We start from the raw sequence: 20,344 nt of genomic DNA on the forward strand, positions 1-20,344 counted from the left end.
CCCATTTTTTGCTGTATATTACTGTTGGACAATGAGTTGGACTTCAAAGTTAGCTTCTCTAAAATGAAGCTTATCATTCTCACTCACTTCCTCCTTACCTCACCTGTTTCTCCCAACTTATTGATTTGAACAGTAATACTTTTCTTTAAGGCACCAATGGATTTCAGCTTTCTCTTTGCATCCTCAATATTTGGAGGAGAGAAAACCAGGCGCTTTGACTTATACATGTTAACTTGGTTAATATCTACAATTTAAATTTCATATGTAAGTAAACTAAGACCCAAGGTGATCAAATGAGTTGCCTCATATCACTGAGCTATCTAGGAATGGAAACAATATCTGCTGGATACTAAAATTCATATACTTTTCACTGTATAACAGAATAATTACTCTTAAACAACATTGTATCCTGAATCATCAAAGAAATACTCCATTATGTTTTTGCTATTGTATTTATTAAGGAAAGAAAGCAGAGAAATACATTTTAGAAAGATTTTGAACCTTCAACAAGAGTTAAAAGTAATAAAAACTTTCTGTTAAACTTTGTATTATTAAAATGCTATTAACCAGAACAACCTCTTTCCCAGATTTGTCAGTCAATCAAGGTTATGTTACATATTGAACAGGGTGGTTTGAGTTATATACTAAACTGGGTGGTTTTATTATATACAAAATTGGATATACATTCACTAATGTCTTTCATATTGAGTTCAGAGTTGGAAATAGATTTTTTAAAGTATATGTTATTAATTGGATATTTGCCAGTGTTAGACTCGACTCAGCAATAAATGAAAATATTTGTCTATTGGGCTTCAGATTTAAGTTAAGTTTGATAGCTGAGAGAGAAGAATCTAAAAGTAAAGGGAGGATCAATAGCAGTGGGTAGTTAATGGTGAGGAAATGTCCTCTGAGTAGGCAAAGTGGGAAATTACATGATAGCCTGTAAGTATGGATTATACTCTGGGCAAAGGATGCACCATCATTAGGCAATTGCACACTGCACAACTGTCGGCTAAGTACCATTTTATCCAATTTAGACCTAATGAACTTAGTAGATGAGATCCCTGCTGAATTAAGGAGCAATCAAAGCCTCATTTTGGATTCTGTGCCATCTAGGTCAAGACATTCCAAAAGTGTTGAGTATTACTTGGTACAGAAAAGAGAAAACTTTCTTACCTTCCTTCTGGCTAATTCTTTAACACATATTTATGGAATATGATTTATGGCATAGAAAGTATCATTTGGTAATTGGTAGATAATGAGGTGACAGAATTGGAAAACTATTCTATATCTTTAAGGAGTTTTATTTCCGTTTTTGCTATTTTTTATTATTCTGAATGACATTTTTTTTAATCAAAAGGACAAAAGGAATTTTGTTTGAGTCTAAAAGCAAAGTAGCTCTCTACCCTAGCAAGAAGGTTGATAGAAGGTCTTTAATAAAAGGGATAAGTAATGAAGAGGTGAGGATGTGTTTTGTGTACTTGATCTCACCTATCTCAGAGGTGCAATGACACTGGTTTTATTTGGAAATTTCAGGAAGTGCAAAAGATGTGTCAGAAGAAGTCCATGTCTGCCTACCCTGCAGGGAGGGCTGCCCCTACTGTGCTGATGACAGCCCCTGCTTTGTCCAGGAGGATAAGTATTTGCGACTTGCTATCATCTCCTTCCAAGCCCTGTGTATGCTGCTCGACTTCGTTAGCATGCTGGTGGTCTACCACTTTCGCAAAGCAAAGGTAAACCCAGGTACCCTGGTTATGACCTTCCTTTTTATTATAAAGTGACCTCTTCTTTTTTCAAGCAAATAGAGTTTTTCCAAGTCCCAGTTGCCTCTCTGTTTAGCAGAAGTCTTCCTATAATATAATCAGCCTAGAGTATGAACATTATATTCTTTAGCTTCCCAGGAGAAATAGGGATTAGAAATATGGAATCTTATAACATTTTCTTCTATAAAATGTTTCCCCCATTTAGCATGGAGTTTGAGTACTTTATTGCCTTAAAGGACTCTCTTTTACATCTCTTTGGCTTCTTCTAGAAGAACTTATTCTGCTGATACCCAGTGCATTGTTAGTTTTTTTCCGTATCTAGAAAGCTTTTTTATATTGGTTATATTTCATTTTTATTTCTCTTAGCCATATTTGAAGTTGACAAATGGACTTGACTATTTTTGAACACATTATACTTTGAAGAATAAATTTATTCATAAACTTATATTTGGTCTTGCATTAGTATCCCAGAATCATAGCAATCCTACACAGAGCTTATATGGCTTTTGGGAAAGCCTGTCCTTTGGTTCTGTTCTGAGAAGTCAAAGAGTAATATAAACATTTGTATGCTTCTCAGTCAGGAGTGGATGAAAAACTAAAATTTTCAGGGCAAAGCTTTCTGGAGGAGTTGTCTTCAGTTGGTCATTCAATTAATTATATGTAGCCAGTGTTATCAGAATTTTTGGTTCTGTTGCTTTCAGAAATGTATTTGTGCCATTGGGGGAAAAACACAAAGCCTTAAGTTTCCACCTTTTCTGAATTCAAATGACCCCTTTATGTTAGCAAAGTTGTAGATTGATTTTGGTAACAGAGCTCATTGGAGCATAAAGTGTTCCCATTAGAAATCAAAAAAATAAAACAATTCTCTGAATGGCATCTAGTACGATGCCTGAAGTTAACATTAAAAAAAAAAAACCCTCTATTGCAATTCTAGGAGAATGTATCCATTATGTTATAGACCTTAATAGTTATTTTTAATAGACAGATTTCATTAACAGAAGCATACAACACAAATTAAAATCAAGCTTTAAGTCAGCAAGAATCTGCAAACAGGCAAATTGCTCTTCATTTAACCAATACATGTCTTCCTTTGAAACAAAATATGTGTTAAATTGTATATATAATAAAGTAGTAGGAAAGTAGAGTTGAGAAATATCTAACTTCTGTTACCAAGATAAAATTAGTCTTTTTAATAACCTGTCACTGGCACAGCAGATAGAATTGAAAGGTCTATTTAATAAATTGGTCTGAAATCTCTATATAATGTCATTCATTCACAAAGGGGATAACAGATAGTTCTGTATGAGTTTTAATTGATGATAAACATTAATGATTGCTGTGCTAAATATAGTTATGATATATGATGGGTAGACTATTACATTGGATGATAAGAAAACTGAAATAGCTCTTGCTAGACCAATGTCTTAATCTATGTTAATGTTATTTACCTTTCCAAAGTTATTAACTTTTCAAATTTCTTTGGACCTTCATATGAAATGCTATTTTATAGGGTTAGCATGAGAATTGGTATCTTTACATATCATTTACTGACATTTCTATAGAAACAAACTAGTTGGAATAGATAAATTAGACATTATCTGGTTTTAAGATGATCACCTTTTGAAGAATCAGTTTTCACAGAATGTGATATAATATAGGGGGGATTATTTTTAGAAAATAATACGGGTTAATAAAGTCAGTGAATGTGGATCTAGTATATTAAAGGAAACATTTGGTAAACTTTTCTGATTTCAGTTACCAAAAAGAATGATTAATTGTAAAAGCAGTAAACCATTTCCATTGTAGAGATTGCATGTTTATAGCATATAGACATGGGCTCTGCTTTTTAAAGTTTTTACATATTCTTGCAGCAGTTCTTTGCATAAAACAGAAAACTAATGATCCCTTTTGAAGTAATATTGAGGTCTTTCTTACGAGTTTTCCATTGCATTGCCTACCCACCAATAATTAAAGGAACAAAAACCTATAATCTATCAATTTACATCTATTTTGACAATAGAGAAAGACCTTAGTTGCAATATAGAAGTAGCATAATATTGTGGGTAAGTGTGCAGACTCTAGAATTAGCTTGTTTAGACTTGAATCCTGTCTCAGCCCCTTGAACGCTATTATACTTTGGGAATATTGTTCAGCCACACTTTGCCAAGTTTTTTCCTCTATAAAGTGATATTTAACATACCCTATACAGAAATTAATTTAAAATGGGTTATATATCTAAATATAAGGCCCAAAACTAAGAAATATTTTTAGAAGAAAACATAGGCATAAATTTTGGGTTAGGCAATGTTTCTTAGATACAGCATGAAAAGCCTAATTGACAAGAAAAATAAATAAATAAATTGGACTTTATCAAACTTCAAAACTTTAGGCCTCAAAGGACATCATCAAAAAGGTAAAAAGACAACCTATATAATGGTAGGAATTATTTGCAAATTATACTAGAATCCAGAAAATATAAAGAATAAAAAGATAACCCAACTCAGAAATGGACAAGGTAGCTGAATAGACGTTTATCCTGGAAGATACACAAATGGCCAATTTGCATATGAAAAAATGCTCAGTAATATTCCTTACTAGGAAAATTCAAATCAAGCACATGCCCACAGCACACACTAGCATAGCCAAAAATACAAAGACAATTACAGGTGTTGTTGAGGATGTGGAAAAATTGAAATGCTCATTCATTGCTACTGGGAATGTAAAATGGTGCAGCCACTTTGGAAAATAGTTTAGCAATCCCTTAAAAAATTAAACGTAGAATTATGATATGACCCAATAATTCCACTTCTAAGTGTATACCTAGGAGAATTCAAAACATAGGTCTAGGGCACCCCTGGTGGCGCAGCGGTTTAACGCCGCCTGCAGCCCAGGGTGTGGTCCTGGAGACCCGAGATCGAGTCCCTGCATGGAGCCTGCTTCTCCCTCTGCCTCTCTCTCTCTCTGAATAAATAAATAAATAAATAAATAAATCTTTAAAAAGACGTGGAGGAAAAAATACAAACCTGTGTATAGCCATGGTGGAAAACAGTATGGAGGTTCCTCAAAAAGTTAAAAATAGAATTATCATAGACCTAGTCATTTCACTACTGGGTATTTACTCCGAGTATTTACTCCCCAAAAAACAAAAACACTAATTTGAAAAAATATGTGGAAAGAACCCAGGTGTCCATCCATAGATGAACTGATAAAGAAGATATGGGGTTTGTGCATGTGTGTGTATCTAATGGATTACCACCCATAAAAAAAGGATGAGCTCTTGCCATTGTGGGTGGATCTACAGGATATATTGCTAAGTAAAATAAGTCAGAGAAAGACAAGTATCATATTTTACTCATGTTGAATTTAAGAAACAGAACAAATGAACAAAGAGAGAAAAAAGACAAACAGAAAACAGACTCTTAAATACAGAGAATAAGCACATGGTTGCCAGAGGGGAGGTGGGTGGGTAGAATAGATAAAGCAGATTAAGAGTATATTTACCTTCACGTGCATTGAGAAATGTATAAAACTCTTGAATCATTATAGTGTACACCTGAAATTAATAAAAAGAAGGAAATATTTGTCTATGCAAAAATTGTTCACACAAATGTTCATAGCAGCATAGTTATAATAGCCAAAATATGGAGACCATCTAACTGTTCATCAGTTGATGAATGGATAAGTAAAATGTGGTATATCCCTTAAATGGAATATCTTTTTGTTAATAAAAAGGAATAAATGCTGATGCATGCGACAGCATGGATGAATCTTGAAAACATGCTAAGTGAAAGAAAACAGCCATGAAAGATCATTTATATGAAGATTACATTTATATGAACTGTGCAGAATAGGGAAATCAGCAAAGACAAGTAGATTAGTGGTTGTTAGGAGATACAAGGAGGGAAGAATGGGGTGTGACTGCCAATGGGCTCAGGGTTTTTTTTGTTGGGGGAAGAAAATTTTCTAAAATTGGATTAGGCCAATATGTTTCACAAATGTGTCAATATGCTAAAAACCACTGGTTTATATACTTTAAAAGCATTTAAGGTATATTAATTATATCTCAATAAAGGCATTATAAGATTTTTTAAAAAGTTTATTACTTACCTCACAGGATCCTTTTGAAGATATAGTGAGATAGTGCATATAAAGTACCTTACTAGACATTTGCCTATTGTTACTATATTATTTTAGACCAATTTGTGAAATTGATAATCTGTTTGTTTCCCATGTTACAGGCTAAGTATGACATTTAAAATAGTGTAAAAGATAAGGTGTTGAAAAAATATAGCCAGTGGGATTCCCAGCAGTGGAATTCTAGGCAATAAATTCATTTAAATTGTCTTTATAATTTGAAAACAGTTGTCCTATACTAATCCTAATAGACTGTCCAGATAGCTAAAATGAACAAAACACCTGTGGTACAGAGTCTTCTATTTTGGCTATATCTTCATCATGAAAGAATGGAAAGAATGCTAAAATATAACCAGGATAGTTTCATTTAATTGGTCTCAGTTAAAAGAAAAACAAACATTTTAAATACCCAAGCTCCACAGTACTTATTCACATACTCATGTGCTATTACACAAATATTTCTATACTGATAACCATCTTTTAAAAGCATTTATTTATATGTAGCTTCTTGTTCCTATAAGAATGATTAAGTGTACAACTATAGTTATTCACTATTTATATTTACCTATATCATTGGCCTTTCTAGGAAGGTTTTACCCTCTACCTTCAAAATGAGGGAGTTAAAGAAATCTTGAGTGATTATCAATTATGAAGTCATGGAACACATGCTTCTTGTGTTATTACAATGGTAACAGTTTATTTTTTAAAGGTTTTTTTTTAAGATTTTATTTATTTATTCATGAGACACACACACACACACACACACAGACAGAGACAGAGACAGAGACACAGGCAGAGGGAGAAGCAAGCTCCATGCAGGGAGCCTGACATGGGACTGGATCCCTTGACTCCAGGATCATGCCCTGGGCTGAAGGCGGCGCTAAACCACTAAGCCACCCAGGCTGCCCCCGATGGTAACAGTCTAAAAGTTGATAATGTACATACATTTGTTACTAATTTCCTAGTTTTTATTTATCAAAACAAGGGACCAAAATATGAGAACTAGAGACTTGAAGCAACCCTCTTCATAGAAAAGAAAATCCAGCCTCTGAGAGATTGTCAGTTGCCCAAAGTAACCCATCTAGGTTGGAATATTTATATATTTATATTTTGTCTTACTCCAGCACACAGAATAAACATTTCTAGAAGATTAAAGGTATTAACTGAATAAATTAGGGCTCAGTGAAAAAAAAGTAGGAAAAAAAAGTTGAAATCAAGGGTGAGGTTAAGATATGGAATGGATTCCATGAGTGCAGGTATATTGCTTTAGCTAGTTGCTAGAAAGAAATTCTGTTGTTTTCTAGTAGTAGTGCAAAGAGGAGGAAAAAAAAAGTGAGTCTGTGTTCATAAGATAAAAACTGACCAGTCACTCAGGTAAAACTTGAATATGCCTATCCTTAAGACTTTCTTTTTAAGATTTTTATTTATTTATTTGACAGCAAGAGAGAGCACGAGTAGGGGGAGGGGCAAAGCAAGATGGAGAAGCAGACTCCCACCTAAGCAGGGTCCCCCATTGTCCCAGGATTAAAACCTGAGCCAAAAGCAGATGCTTAACCAACTGAGCCACCCAGGCACCCCATCTATCATTAAATCTTGAGAGAAATTTTTCCTGTGGATTCTTACATAGAGACTTTTTTTTTTTTTTTGAGACTATTGTTAAGTGTACTGAATGATAAACATTCTTACAGGAAAAAGAATAGTTTTCATAGCTTTATTTGTTAATTTTCCTGAATGTGTGCTAAAGTTTTAATGCTTAAATATAGCTTAGGCAAATCAATTCTGTAGAAGCATCACAAATGTGGTCCTGATACAGTTTTCTTTGCTATTTAATGTTAATGCAAGGATTCTTCTAGAATACCTAGATTTGAGTTCACCAGTGTACATCACACATGCCACAGTACAGCACAGTGATAAACACATATGGTCCTCTTTACCATTTGATTCAGAATCAATGGAAGAACCCCTCTCATCAAGCTGAACTCCTGCAGGTTCTATGCATGAAGTCTGGTTACCATCCTGGATCTAGAAAAATAGGAGGACTGTAAATTCATCACATAAACTATCTTAAATATTGTTGTTCTTTCCTGAGTTTTCAAAAAGTATTCACCATCTGGCAACAAATTTGAGGTTCTAATCCCTCTCAAGATTGGATGGCAGCTTTTCCATATTCCTTTTTTAAAAAGATTTTATTTATTTATTCATGAGAGACACAGAGAGGCAAAGACAGACAAAGGGAGAAGCAGGCTCCCCACAGGGAGCCTGATTCAGGGCTCAATCCCAGGACCCCAGGATCATGACCTGAGCTAAAGGCAGACATTCAACCACTGAGCCCCTAAGGTGTCCCTTCTCCACATTTCTATTAAATGTGAAGTTGTGTGGTGGGGTTGGTCAGACTGGTGACAGAACTCATAGGCACTAATGATGGCTGAGGCATCTAGTCAGGCATGCATCTAAAAAAAAAAAAAAGTTAGAATCTGATTCTTACATCCACTTTCCTTTCTCCAGCATGTGGCCATATTCTTTCATCCACTTATGCCAGAATTTACAGTTTGTAACATCTTAAATGCTTTAGTATATAAGTTATATTTCATTTAGTGCCTATTAGAAATAGAGCACTTGGAAACTTAGGCATTTTTTATTTATTAGACTTTTCTGTGAATTGCCATAAATAACCACATTCACAGATCAAAAATAGGAAAAGTGATGACAATGTCAAACCTAACAGCTGATCCTGTACATGGAGACAGCATGCAAATATGCTGTAATCGTAAGAGAAAAAGCTCTCTGTTCTAACGTGAAATATTAAGAGACATAAAGATGTTATAGAAATTTGTCTTTCAGTTGCACTATTTCTCCAGGGAAGCCTAATTATAAGTACATTTAGTTAAATGAGGTTTACCCATGCCAAAAATATCAGCTCTGCAGTTAAATCATTGGTCGGAGGTTAGTTTGACATTTTATCATTTTAAACAACACAAACTAGATTCCATTATATTTTTAGGTGAGGTTTGTAGTGTGATACTGCAAAGAGCAAATTAAATTTTACTCTGCACAAACATTTAGAAACTAATTATATACATTTGTTCTTGTGCCCTTGGTTAAAGATTAAATCTGTCAACAAGCTGAATGATTTTGACCCCAGTGACATCTTCTAAAATAGCAATTTTAAAGCAGTATTTTAAAATGCTGATATTATATATTTTGAAATTATTTCTACATTTTTAAACAAATAATATGACAAATGCATATTTATTCTATTAGCTATTCTGAAGAGAGAGTATGGTTTGTTATAGCTTAATAATTTATTTCCAAATGAAAAACTTGAAAGAGAAAAGATACACCGGAAGGAACAACAGCAAATTCTAGTCCTGAAAATAATCATTTGCTTGATTTATTTTTAGTAGATGTTAGCATGTTTTGTTTGAGCTTAATAGTTTGGAAAATAAAAGTGAGAGTCATTTTTTAAACATGAACATACTATGATTTGTGTTTTCCCTTACATTCTTGTAGTAGTTCTTTTTTTTAAATTAGAACTTAATTGACAAGAGATTTTATAGCTGCACATTTTTGGTTTGCAAAATTAGATGCTTTTAATATAAGGTGTGACTGATTTGTTAATAAAATTCTACTAGGCTGATTATGATGTTCTAATGACTATTTGGTAAAACAAAGGGAGATATATAACTTTCTTACTGTAGTAAATATACATAATGTGTAATTTACCATTTCTAAGCTTACAATTCAGTGATACTAAGTACATTCACACTGTTGGGCAGCCATCATCACTTCCCTTAAAAGTTGCAGAACTTTTTCATCATTCCAAACTGAACTCTATACCTCCTGGGAAACTCTCTTCTAACTTTCTGTCTCTACAAATTTATCTTTAGAATGTGTCATATACTGAGGTGGGCACTTGATGGGATGAGCACTGGGTGTTATTCTTTATGTTGGCAAATTGAACACCAATAAAAAATTATATGAGAGAAAAAAAAAAGAATGTGTCATATAAATCATACACTATTTGTGCTTTCCCATCTGGCTTGTTTCACTTAGCATAATGTTTTAAAGGCCCATCCATGTAGCATTTATCAGAGTTTTATCCCTTCTAATTGCAAATAATATTCCATTGTATGTATTTACTTCATTTTGTTTTATTGGTTTGTTTGTTGGAGGACATTATTTTTTTTCATCTTTTGACTATTATAAATAATATTACCATGAACATTTGTGTACAAGTATCTGTTTGAGTCTGATTTCAGTTTTTTGGATATAACCTAGCAATAGAGTTGCTGAATCATATAATCATTCTGTGTTTACCTTTTAAAGAAATCACCAAATGAACTTTTCCACAGAGGTGGACCATTTGTTATTTTTACCATTAATTCATGAGGGTTCCAGTTCCTTCACATCTTCACCATCATTTGTTATTTTCTGCTTGTTTGTTTTTAATAATGGCCATCTTATGAATGAAAGTGATATCTTATTGTGGTTTGATTTGCATTTTCCTAGAGATTAGTGACAGCTGAGCATCTTTTCATGTGCTTATTGACTATATATCTTCTTTGCAGAAATGTTTATTCAAATCTTTTGCTCACTTTTGAATTAAGTTGTTTGGTTTTTTTCATTGTTGTAAGAGTTCTTTATATGTTCCAAATATTAATCATTTATCAGATGTATGATTTATAAATATTTTATCCCATTCTGTGGCTTGTCTTTTCACTCTCTTGGAAGTATTCTTTGATACCCAAAAGCTTTTAATTTTGATAAAACTCAGTTTACCTATGCTTTCTTTTGTTGCCTGTACTTTTCATCTCTTATGTGAGAAATCATTCCCAAAGCCAATGTCATGAAGCTTTTCTTCTATGATTTCCTCTAGGAGTTTTATAATTTTAGGCCTTATGTTTAGATCTTCAATCCATTTTGAGTTAATTTTTGTGTATACTGTAGAGTAAGGATTCAGCTCCATTATTTTGCTTGAGAATATCTAGTTTTTCCCAGCACCATCTATTGAGGAGACTGTCACTTTCCCATTGCATGATCTTAGCACCTTTATCAAAGATCATTTGACTGTAGACATGAGGGTCTATTTCTGGGCTCTCTATCCTATTATTTATGCCAATACAACACTGTTTGGATTGCTGTAGCTTTATACTAACTTTGCAGTAACTTTTAAAATTACAAAGTGGGAGGCCTCCAACTTATTCTTCTTTTCAAGATTGTTTTGGCTATTTGGAGCCCCTTGAAATTTCATCTGAATTTCTATTTTTCCCAAAACACCATCAAAATTTGAATAGGAACTGTGTTGAATCTGTAGATCCCTTGGCTGTTATTGGCATCTTAACAATATTAAGTCTTCTGATCTGTGAACACAGACTACCTTTCTACCTATTTATGTCTTTTTTGCATTTCTTTCAGCAGTGTTTTGTAGTGTTGAGTATATGAGTCTTTTGTCTACTTGGCTAAATTTATCTCTGATTATTGTGTTATATCACTTTTTACAGATAAACTTTGTGATTTGTCTTGTCCTTCAATTAAGTGGACACTTTCAGTATTATCTTTCATAAGCCAATCAATCATGCCTATAGCTTTCCTTTTATAATTAGTAATTGATATTCCTTTTTCATGCTTTTCATTTCCTTTGCCATTTATGGAAGAGAGGTGCAGTATAATACATGAAAAGGAGTAAAATGGTTTAAAGGCAAGAACTAGTACCTTCAATGCAGCTGTAGAGGTACTGTAGAAGTTGCATACTGATTTACAAAAGATTTTTCTTTATAAGGATTTATTTATTTATTTGGGGGGAGGGCAAAGGGAAAGATAGAGACAGTCTTAACAACTCCACAGTGAGCAAGGAGCCCGACATGGGGCATGATCGCACAATTCTGAGATCATGACCCTGAGATCACCACCTGAGCCAAAACCAAGAATCAGACTAGCTTAACTGACTGCACCACCCAGGTGCCTCCAAAATTTTTTCTTAAACCTCTTTCAAGAACTAGCCAACTACTACACTTAATATAGGATGATGTTATTTATTTCTGTACATTAATGATATATGATATTTCCCTTAATTTCTGTTTCCCTAAGGATGACAGTATTGATCTTAAATCATTAAATATTTTAATTCTATTGAGCTAATAAAATATCACACAAAATCACAACATCTTCACTCCCCATTATTGAATATATATGAGAAATTTGGCACTTTTATTTTTCCTCATCTCCTCCTTCCCATTTTATTAACATGTAATCTATGGTTTGTTTCCATCGGTTTTCAATAAGAACCATCATGAATTTCAAAGGAGAAACAATTCTTTAATACATCTTGATTTCTTGCCTTTGAGTTCTGAATTTTGGCCAATATATTTTTTTTATTATGAAACATACGTATCTTCAAGTAGTTTGCTGTGAAAGGGGTAATTTTATATTTATGTCATATCTGACCTCCCACCAACTGTGGCTTTCACGTGACAGCACCTTGGCTAGGGCAGAAATGGGAGGTTACTTTTTCTTTCAAAGTTCTATTATTGCTAATTCATTCATATTTCAGAAATGAGCATTGTGGACAGTTTCCAGGATGGCCCAGTTTTTGTCCTTTATGGAGCAAAATTTCTCATCTGAACACTTATTAACTTCTTTATTTACTTTTACTGTCGTGATATGGTTCTTGTTTCATTGAAGCTGCAGAAGATACAATCTATGCTCTCAAACTTCAGACAGAACTTTTTTTGATACTGAGAAGTCTCCTATGTGTTAGTTCTTACATTATCTCTTCTCTAGGTCTAGGCTTCTGCTTTAAGATCTCCTATTAAGTATATATTGAGTCTCAAGGCTTTCTTTTTTTAATATTCTCACTGTATAATGTTTGAAGAGTTTTCTCTGTTGTGAGAAGCTATTTGTCTCCTATGACATTCTTTTCCATTTTCATCAGCATTGAAGCTGAGGTCCCCTATCTGCAGTATATTTTAAAATTCATCAACTGTTTTTGATCTCTGTACTATTGATCCTTATGTTTTTTTTTTCTTTCTTTGCAAAGGCTTTGGGGTCAAGCAGCCCCAAAGTTAAAAGTTTAAATCCTATTTCTTTCATTTCTTTTTTTTAGATGTGTGACCTTAAGGTTACCTAGTTAGGTACTTAATTTGAGATGTGTGACCCTAAGGTTATCTAGTTAGGTACTTAATTAATAAGTAGATCACTTAAGCTCTCTAAGTTACCTTTATCATATGTAAAATGGGGACAGTTGTGTTATGTATCTAAGGGTTTTTGTGAAAAATTAATGCAATAATATATATGAATCAATGTAGTGCCTGATACATGCTCAGTATTATTGCTGCTACTATTACTAGTCTTGCTTGCTATAGTTTGAAACAGTGCAAAATTCTCTTGAAGATCACCAAAAATTTAAATAAGATATTTCTATGCTTTTTTCTGTTTCTTTTTTGCTATCAATCTATTTCAGAGGCATTTCCACAAAAGTGATGGATTCATTCTTTTCAGTTGCACTAATTTGGATTATTTATTTTCATCTTCTCTGGTATTAGACTATAGTCTTTAAAAGGAAGAAGAGCAAAGTAACTTAAAAGCCCAGATTTAAGTTAAAAGAAAATAGACAGTTATTAGTTAGAGATACAGCAATGGGAGTTGAGGTGCCAGAAGAAGGCTGAAACATTCCATTAGTGAAATTTGGAGCAGCTTACTTTTTGGGCTGCTGATGAGGAACAATCACTGTGGGGGGAAACTCACATATCTACTGCTGCCTTTCCCACCTCTCCCTACACTATTTTCAAGTTTATTTTGTTCTCTGTGCACTCATTTTTATACTACAACTCACCCTGAGCCCACTCACTGCTGAGGGGATGGTGGAGAACTTGGTTCCAAAGAGCCAAAACAATCTTGAAAAGAAGAAAAAGTTGGAGGCTTCATAAAGATTTTGTAATTTTAAAAGTTACTACAAAGTTAGTACAAACTATAGTAATCAAAACAGTCTTTATAAAATATTTACTTACTTTCCAATTGAAAAGCACTCTGATTATATTCAAAATCAATTCAGTATATATATATATATATATTGATCTTAATTTGATTGATCTTATTTGATCAATTGATTGATCTTATTTGAAATTTGATCTTAAAATATATATATATATATGTATATATATATATATACATATATATATATATTGTGACCTGGGAGTTAAAGACACTATTCTGTTGCTAACTAGTTAGCCTTATTTTATCCTTTCTTTGTAAAATGGTGGATTTGTTGAGGTAACTTCCAAGCACTAAGATTCTATGATTCTTTGAACCTGAGAGATTCATATTCTTAATCTGATATACTAATTGTGTAGAATGGTTAGTTAGCACTGCTAAGGCCATCATTTCTCTAGCTAACAGATTGAACATAAGTGTCATTGTCACTGGATCCAGAAGAGTCTTTTAATGAGTCCAAGAGTTTGGACAACAACAACAACAATATATGAACTCTAAAATCAAACCTGACTAATGTAGTAAGCAGTTCGGGGGAGTATTGAATCTACAAATCTAGGAATCATTTCATACCAGCTAATGTATGATTAATTTTTTAATGACTTATGTATTTATGCAGATTCATTCATTGAAGGAATTTCTGGAACATTCCAAGAGTTACCAAAGGAGAAAGTATTAAAACTTTTAATTCTTTTTTTTTTTAATTAAAAATATTACAACTTTTAATTCTATACTTTTGTTCTTATGGGGGTGAAAAAACAAGAACCAAGCAAAGTTATATCATTTAAAATAAAATATTTGATTTTGTAACATGATGTGTGATATCATTTGTATAATATTTTCCTTCCATGAAATATATTTAAACATCTATATGAAGAAACCTGAAGTGCTAGGCTTGAAAACTAGAGAAATATAAGCATGTTTTCTGAATTAACTTTCAAATGGTCTTCTTTAAGTTATAAGAAGTCCAAGTGAGGCCAGCCTCAACATTACAGTTAGGCGCAGGGCAGAGTATCATCAAGGAAGTGTGGACTCAGCATCCCTGTTCTAAAGATCAGTGTCACTGTCCCCAGAGTGTTAGAGCTCTAAGTATTTTGCTTTGGAAGATTTCCAGGGACACCTGGGTGGCTCAGAGGTTTAGCGCCTGCCTTTGGCCCAGGGCATGATCTTGGAGTTCTGGGATCAAGTCTCACATTGGGCGCCCTGAATGGAGCCTGCTTCTCCCTCTGCCTATGTCTCTGCCTCTCTCTGTGTGTCTCTCATGAAAAAATAAAATAAAAATCTTTTTTTTTAAAGAAAATTTCCAGTCTTTGAGTCTTTCCATCCTATTTAAAATACAGATACTATCTAAATCAGATTAGTTGTTATGCTAATGAGGAGTGGAACTTGAGCTAAAACATGGTGGCCACCTCCCTTCCATTTATCATTTATCGGAGCATTGTGTTAAGAAGGATTCAGAGGCAGTAAATGGATCTCTTCTGCAAGGTTATTGTTGCTGGTTAACTTTAGGAGCCACAGGTATTAACAGGGAAACTAATGTGTGACCACAGATTTGCCCCTCCCTCTCTGGGAGTGTCAGGCTCAGAGGAAATAATGACAGAAGAAATACTATCGATTTAGGATGTAAGAGGGCCTTTGTGAAAACAATGGCCCTGAAACCATTTTGTCTAGATATAGCCCACTTCTTGAATAATTTTATCAAAATTCAGGATTTCTACAGATGACGAACTACATCTATCCAAGGTATAATAGATTTGCCAGCAGTTATCCCATTTCATAATTTACTAGCCTAGTCTCAGGTATTTTGAACTTGATGCAGTCTGAAATGTATTTTGACAGATGCTTTTCCCTAAATATTTAAAGTTAAGTGTATTTCAAATAAAATGGAATGCTTTCCATTCTTATCCATTTTTACTTTTCTTCTGACAAATATCCATGGTATATTTTAATAAAAGTGCCAGGAGAAATTTGATCTTAAAAAATTACAGTATGTATCCCCTAATGTATTTTGTCAACACAAAAATATTTTATGAGCTCTGAGTAGAGCTTAGTCCTCCAGCTCAAATGTAGAATTTCATTACTTTTCTTCCTCTGTTACTATGGAAATTATTTAGCTCACTTGTACGTTATTTTTCCTTAAAGCCACTTTTATTAGTGATCAAGAATATCTACTTTTTCTGCTTTCACCTTGTAAAGAGTGAACTTTAGAGCTAAGTATAACATTTAAAAAATTAAAAGGCAAATTCAAAAAAGGTTGTTTTTTATATACTATGATAGCAAAGGATTAACATTTTTAACATAAAAACAAACAAAACGGGATCCCCGGGTGGTGCAGTGGTTTGGAGTCTCTAGTAAGAGTGAAATTATTTGAACATCTTTTTTTAAAAAGGCGAGGGGAGTGCCTGGGTGGTTAAGCATCTGCCTTCAGCTCAGGTCACAATCCCACAGTCCTGGCATCATCAAGCACATGTTGAGCTCCCTGCTCAGCAGGGAGGCTGCTTCTCCCTCTCCCTTTACCCCTCCCCATTTGAGCTCTCTCTCACAAATCAATAAATAAAACATTAAAGACAAAACACAACAAACGAACCAAGGGCAGGAAGGCAGTCCCCTTCAATATCCCCTCACAGGGGATCCCTGGGTGGCGCAGCGGTTTGGCGCCTGCCTTTGGCCCAGGGCGCGATCCTGGAGACCCGGGATCGAATCCCACGTCGGGCTCCCGGTGCATGGAGCCTGCTTCTCCCTCTGTCTGTGTCTCTGCCTCTCTCTCTCTCTGTGACTATCATAAATAAATAAAAATTAAAAACAAACAAACAAAACATTTAGCAATCAATAAGAAATAGAAGAATATTCTATAGAAAATAGCAAAGAATACACATCAGCACTTTGTAAAAACAATAATATGAAAATGCACTCTATATTCATGAATAATTACAAATGCAAATTAAAACAATGATATGTACTTTTATAACAATAATATTTCTCTGTGTTGGTGAAGATGTTAGGATCTAGGTATTCCCATCCATTGCTGGTGGATGGGTTGTATAAATTGGTAGAGACTCTGAGATAAAATTTGGAGTTATGTGTAATAAACTTAAAAACTCAAAGTGATTTTACTTTCAGAAGTCTGTACTAAAAAAATCATATATGTGCACACAGAATTTACAAATATATTAATATGTGTATATATGTTTATCATAGCACTATAATACACACAAATGGGAAATAATTATGTGTTCAAAAATTACGTGTATTGGACTAGGACATCCGTACATTTAAATATATGTCCCATAAAAGTGATCTTTTAGAACACTGATGTGAGAGAATAATTTTTAATATGGTTAGTCATAACCCTCAACACCACATTTCCACCATTTATTGAAATTTTATTGTAGCATTTTCCATTTTTTATTTTTCCCTCTCATCTTTTCTTCTTATGCCATCCCTTTAGGCTCCTTCCGTCAGTCCCTTTTTCCATTCATCATCCATCTGCCAAGCATCTACTGAATGCTTGGAACCATTATCTATCCTGGGAATATAATGATGAACAGGACAAATAAGATCTACCATAAGGAGTTGATATTCAGATGTGGGGCTGGTGGAGATAGGCAATACAAAAAATAAAGAAGAATGTATTAGGTAGTAGGTAGTAAGTGCTATGATCAAAACAAAATAGTGTAACATCATTGGGTATATGTATTTGCAGTTACAGGATTCTCCCAGCCATCATGTAAGTTGATATCCTCATTTTATATTTGAGTGAAGCAAATCATAAAGAATTTAAGAGACCAGTCTAATTCCACATGGGGAAGGTAGGATTAACATTCAGGTCTGTTTGATTTTATAACTCATTACAGTGCTTAACTACTGTTAAGTGCTACACTATCTGTCATATGTTTACAACACAATTTTATCTTAAAATCTAAAAAGTAGACCCAGCCAAGCCTGGCCCCATTGTAGTAATCCAAATTCTAGGGCTGCACACATTCATTTTTCCTCATTCCCTTATGCCCCATCAAAGGTTACATGTTCCATGCTTCCTTCTTGCCAACTGCCTGCTAGTTAACTGAATAAAGTTCTTGCAGGACACCATTTTAATGGTTTTCTGTGTTCCTAAGTTGTGCTCATTTCAGTTACTACATAGTCTTACATCATAATGGCATCACTTAGTACTTTAATCCAAGGAGCAACTCATACAAAATGGTTTAGGGATGTGCATGCATGTGTTTGTGTGTGTGTGTGCGTGCGTGCATGCGTGTGTGTGTGTGTGTGTGTGTGTGTGAATGTATGTATGTAAAATATCAGGGTGGCTAGTTGTAAGTATAAGTGTGAGGAGAAATAAGAGTGGAGAAAAATAGTTTACCCGAAGGGAATCTCTTTTCTTTCTGTGCTTCTTAAGAAATACCATTTAAATAATCTCCTACTCCATCTGGTGGCAGCAATATTAATTATAAGTTATGAAGAACTAGAGTGATTATAAAATATTTGTATGTGCCTTAGGAGACGCAAAATGCCTAATGATTGCTGAAGCTCCATTGCTCTTTTGAGGCACTTACATTTACTTATGCGTATTTGAATGATAAAGTCAGTTACATATTAAATATGCTAAAAATAGCTCATTAAAAATTGATTATATAAATAAACTGAATTGCTTGCTATTTGAAAAATATTGTGAAGACCATTATCTTTTTTCTGAATTCTTTGGATCTTCATTTTTAAAGTCATCCATATATTATGTCAGGGAATGATTTTACAAAATTATAAATTAATGCTTCCCTTACCTATTCATGAATATTTAGCTAGGTTTACGAAGGTGATTTTGATACTGATTGGCTATGAAGGCTCACAATCTAGTGAGGGAATGAATATAAGAAAGTATGGAATATATGAAAACAGGTATTATAGTGTGTTGAGTATTTGGCAAGCAATAAGGAATAGTGATTAAGGTCACAGGCTTTAAAATCTGTGTACGTCCTTCTCTTGACCTCTCTCTCACATAAGAGCTCTTAAACCTTAGGTTACGAGCCTCTCTTTATCTCAGTTTCCTCCTCTATAATAGGGGAGTAAAAATAAGTGTAATCTCATAAGGTGTAGTGAGGATCAAAATGTGTGGGATGCTTATAAAGTTCTTTTTAAATTAATGACTTATGGAAAGTATTCAATAAATGTTAGCTATTAATAGGAGTATGTATAGAATATTGCAGTGGCTTAAAAACAAGAGTAGTTAAGGGCTGGTCTGAGAAGACTTCAAAGAATAAGTGACACTTGAGAAGAATCTTGAAAAATGAAATTCACTGGTCAGACTAATAGGAAATAAGAGGGGCAGGCTCGGCAGAGAGATATATGCAAAGATACTGGAAAGCACATGACACATTTATAGAAATTCAAATATTTCAGTATGGATCAGAAAAATATGGCTAAGTGTTTTGGATTTTATATTATAGGCTATTGAGATGAATTGTTGATCTGGCTAAAGATGTTAGACATATGGGTGTGGCATCACAGAAGTAGGTTTGTCATTCACTCACTCATTCAGTGTTTTGTGAGGGTGTACTGAGTTTCTGGGCCTTCTTCAAGGATATAAAGAAGCAGGCATGGTCTGTGATATATGAATGGAGTTCATAAACTTGTGGAGGTAAATGTTAATTTATTAGTAAATAAATTATTGTTTACTTATAAATATTTATATTTGTTTATTTATAAATTAATTAATAAAAACCAGTAACGATAGGTGCTATGAAGAAAAGTAGCAGAGTAAAGTGAAAGAGTATAATAGGACTGGAAAGAAGAATGGGGCTGGGGAAAATCTATTTAGATGGGTTATTTTGGAGGACTTCTCGAGGCAGTGTCATTGAATCTGAGGTCCTAAGGATAAGTGGGAGGGGCAGATGGAGGGGGAAGAATAGATACAAGAGAGTGTTCCAGGAAGAGAAAGTCACATCTATGAAGGTGCCAACATGTGAAGAAGCTTGCAGTGTTTTAGGAACTGAAGGAAGCCAGCAAGGATAATGAGTAGTAGCAGAGTGGGAGAGTGGAGAGAGATGTAGTCAGAGAGATAGTCATGTGCCACCCATTCAGAGTTCTTTAGGCCAGAGTAGAGAGTTTTATTTTATTTGAAGTGCAATTAGAAGCCACTGAAAGATTCAAAGCAAGGGAATAAATGATTCCATTTAGGTATTAAACTAATTTCTCTAGCTTTTCTGTGGAGAATAGGTTAGTAACAGACAAATGTGAAAGTGGAGGGACATGATAAGAAGTCTATTTTTTAAATTTTTTATAATAAATTTATTTTTTATTGGTGTTCAATTTGCCAACATACGGAATAACACCCAGTGCTCATCCTGTCAAGTGCCCCCCTCAGTGCCCGTCACCCATTCATCCCCACCCCCGCCCTCCTCCCCTTCCACCACCCCTAGTTCGTTTCCCAGAGTTAGGAGTCTTTATGTTCTGTCTCCCTTTCTGAT

At 34.1% G+C, this 20,344-nt stretch overlaps 1 protein-coding gene across 1 annotated transcript in view; it reads left to right on the forward strand.

Annotated features, from left to right (window-relative positions):
- GPR158 (G protein-coupled receptor 158) overlaps positions 1-20,344 on the forward strand; it is a 405,508-nt gene that overhangs the window by 214,269 nt on the left and 170,895 nt on the right. The window contains exon 4 of the mRNA XM_041764941.1: positions 1,537-1,733. Coding sequence (XP_041620875.1) covers positions 1,537-1,733 — 197 coding nt within the window. The remainder of the gene's footprint in view (positions 1-1,536; positions 1,734-20,344) is intronic.

The sequence above is a fragment of the Vulpes lagopus genome, chromosome 8 (assembly GCF_018345385.1).
Source record: "Vulpes lagopus strain Blue_001 chromosome 8, ASM1834538v1, whole genome shotgun sequence".
Lineage (NCBI taxonomy): Eukaryota > Metazoa > Chordata > Mammalia > Carnivora > Canidae > Vulpes > Vulpes lagopus.